Source organism: Emiliania huxleyi (genome assembly GCF_000372725.1).
Source record: "Emiliania huxleyi CCMP1516 unplaced genomic scaffold EMIHUscaffold_55, whole genome shotgun sequence".
In the NCBI taxonomy this organism is placed as follows: Eukaryota; Haptophyta; order Isochrysidales; family Noelaerhabdaceae; genus Emiliania; species Emiliania huxleyi.
Genome location: NW_005197877.1, coordinates 94,537 through 96,037, shown reverse-complemented (window position 1 = coordinate 96,037; position 1,501 = coordinate 94,537). Strand labels below are relative to the sequence as shown.

The following is a 1,501-nucleotide window of genomic DNA, read 5'->3' as shown; positions in this document are numbered from 1 at the left end:
TGAGTATGCCAAGAAGAGACATGCTCGTGTAAGAGGCGGCGAGGCGGCTGCGGCTGCGGGCGGCCTTCTCGCCAAAGACACGCCACGCGGAGGCGTGCGGGGCGTCTAGAAGAGGCGCAGGGTGCCTCGCAAAGGCGGCGAGCGCATGTATGGCGTGCGGGAGAGCTCGCTTAGGTGGAGCGTCGTGCTCGATCGCCTCGAGCAGCCAGCTGCCTCTGGTTTGCGTCGCGCGCCACACGGCGGCAAGTCGCGAGCAATTAAGCGCCCCGAGGGCGCTTGAGAGGGTGTGTGCGTGGCTGAGGGGCGCGCTAGAGCGGCACGGTGAGCCCTAGCAAGGCGCGGGGCGCGCTCGAGCGGGCGGCCGCTACGAACTCTGAGCATGCCGAGACGAGGCATGCGAGTGTGAGAGGCGGCGAGGGGGCTGCGGCTGCAGGCGGCCGTCTCGCCAAAGGCACGCCACGCGGGGGCGTGCGGTGCGTCTGGAGGAGGCGCAAGGCGCCTCGCAACGTCAGCCGGCGCTAGCAATGAGCCCTAGCGAGACTGGGGCGCGCTCGAGCGGGCGGCCGCTATGAATCGGTATGCCAAGAAGACAGAGGCGTGCCCGTGTATAGGAGGCGGCGTGGCGGCTGCGGCTGCGGGCGGCCGTCTCGCCAAAGGCACGCCACGCCGGGGCGTGCGGTGCGTATGGAGGAGGCGCAGGGCGCCTCGCGAAGGCGGCGAGCGCATGTGTGGCGCCTCGAGAGGCAGCTCGACACAGCGAAAGTAGAGTGTCGTGCTAGAGCGACTCGAGCAGCTGCCTCTGGTTTGCGTCGCGCGCCACACGGCGGCAGGTCGCGAGCAACGAAGCGCCCCGAGGGCACTTGAGAGGGTGTCTGCGCGGCCGAGGGGCGCGCTAGAGCGGCACGGTGAGCCCTAGCAAGGCGTGGGGCGCGCTCGAGCGGGCGGTCACCATGAATGTCCGAGTATGCCAAGAAGAGGCATGCTCGTGTAAGAGGCGGCGAGGCGGCTGCGGCTGCAGGCGGCCGTCTCGCCAATGGCACGCCACGCGGGGGCGTGCGGTGCGTATGGAGGAGGCGCAGGGCGCCTCGCGAAGGCGGCGAGCGCATGTGTGGCGCGCCGAGGGGCCGCTCAGCGCGGCGGAGTAGAGCGTTGCGCTCGATAGACTCGAGCAGCTGCCTCTGGTTTGCGTCGCGTGCCACACGGCGGCAAGTCGCGAGCAATTAAGCGCCCCGAGGGCACTGGAGAGGGTGTCTGCGCGGCCGAGGGGCACGCTAGCGCGGCACGGTGAGCCCTAGCAAGGCGCGGGGCGCGCTCGAGCGGGCGGCCGCTACGAACTCTGAGCATGCCGAGACGAGGCATGCTCGTGTAAGAGGCGGCGAGGGGGCTGCGGCTGCAGGCGGCCGTCTCGCCAATGGCACGCCACGCGGGGGCGTCCGGTGCGCCTGGGGGAGGCGCAGGACGCCTCGCGAAGGCGGCGAGCGCATGCAGAGCGCCTCGAGAG

At 70.9% G+C, this 1,501-nt stretch overlaps 1 protein-coding gene across 1 annotated transcript in view; it reads left to right on the top strand.

The window, feature by feature from the left end:
• Positions 1-1,411: 1,411 nt before the first annotated feature.
• Positions 1,412-1,501, top strand: part of EMIHUDRAFT_212802 (hypothetical protein) — a gene marked incomplete at both ends in the record, with an annotated part of 2,127 nt that continues 2,037 nt past the window's right edge. Inside the window, one exon of the mRNA XM_005765463.1 lies at positions 1,412-1,436. Within this exon, the coding sequence (XP_005765520.1) occupies positions 1,412-1,436 (25 nt within the window). The remainder of the gene's footprint in view (positions 1,437-1,501) is intronic.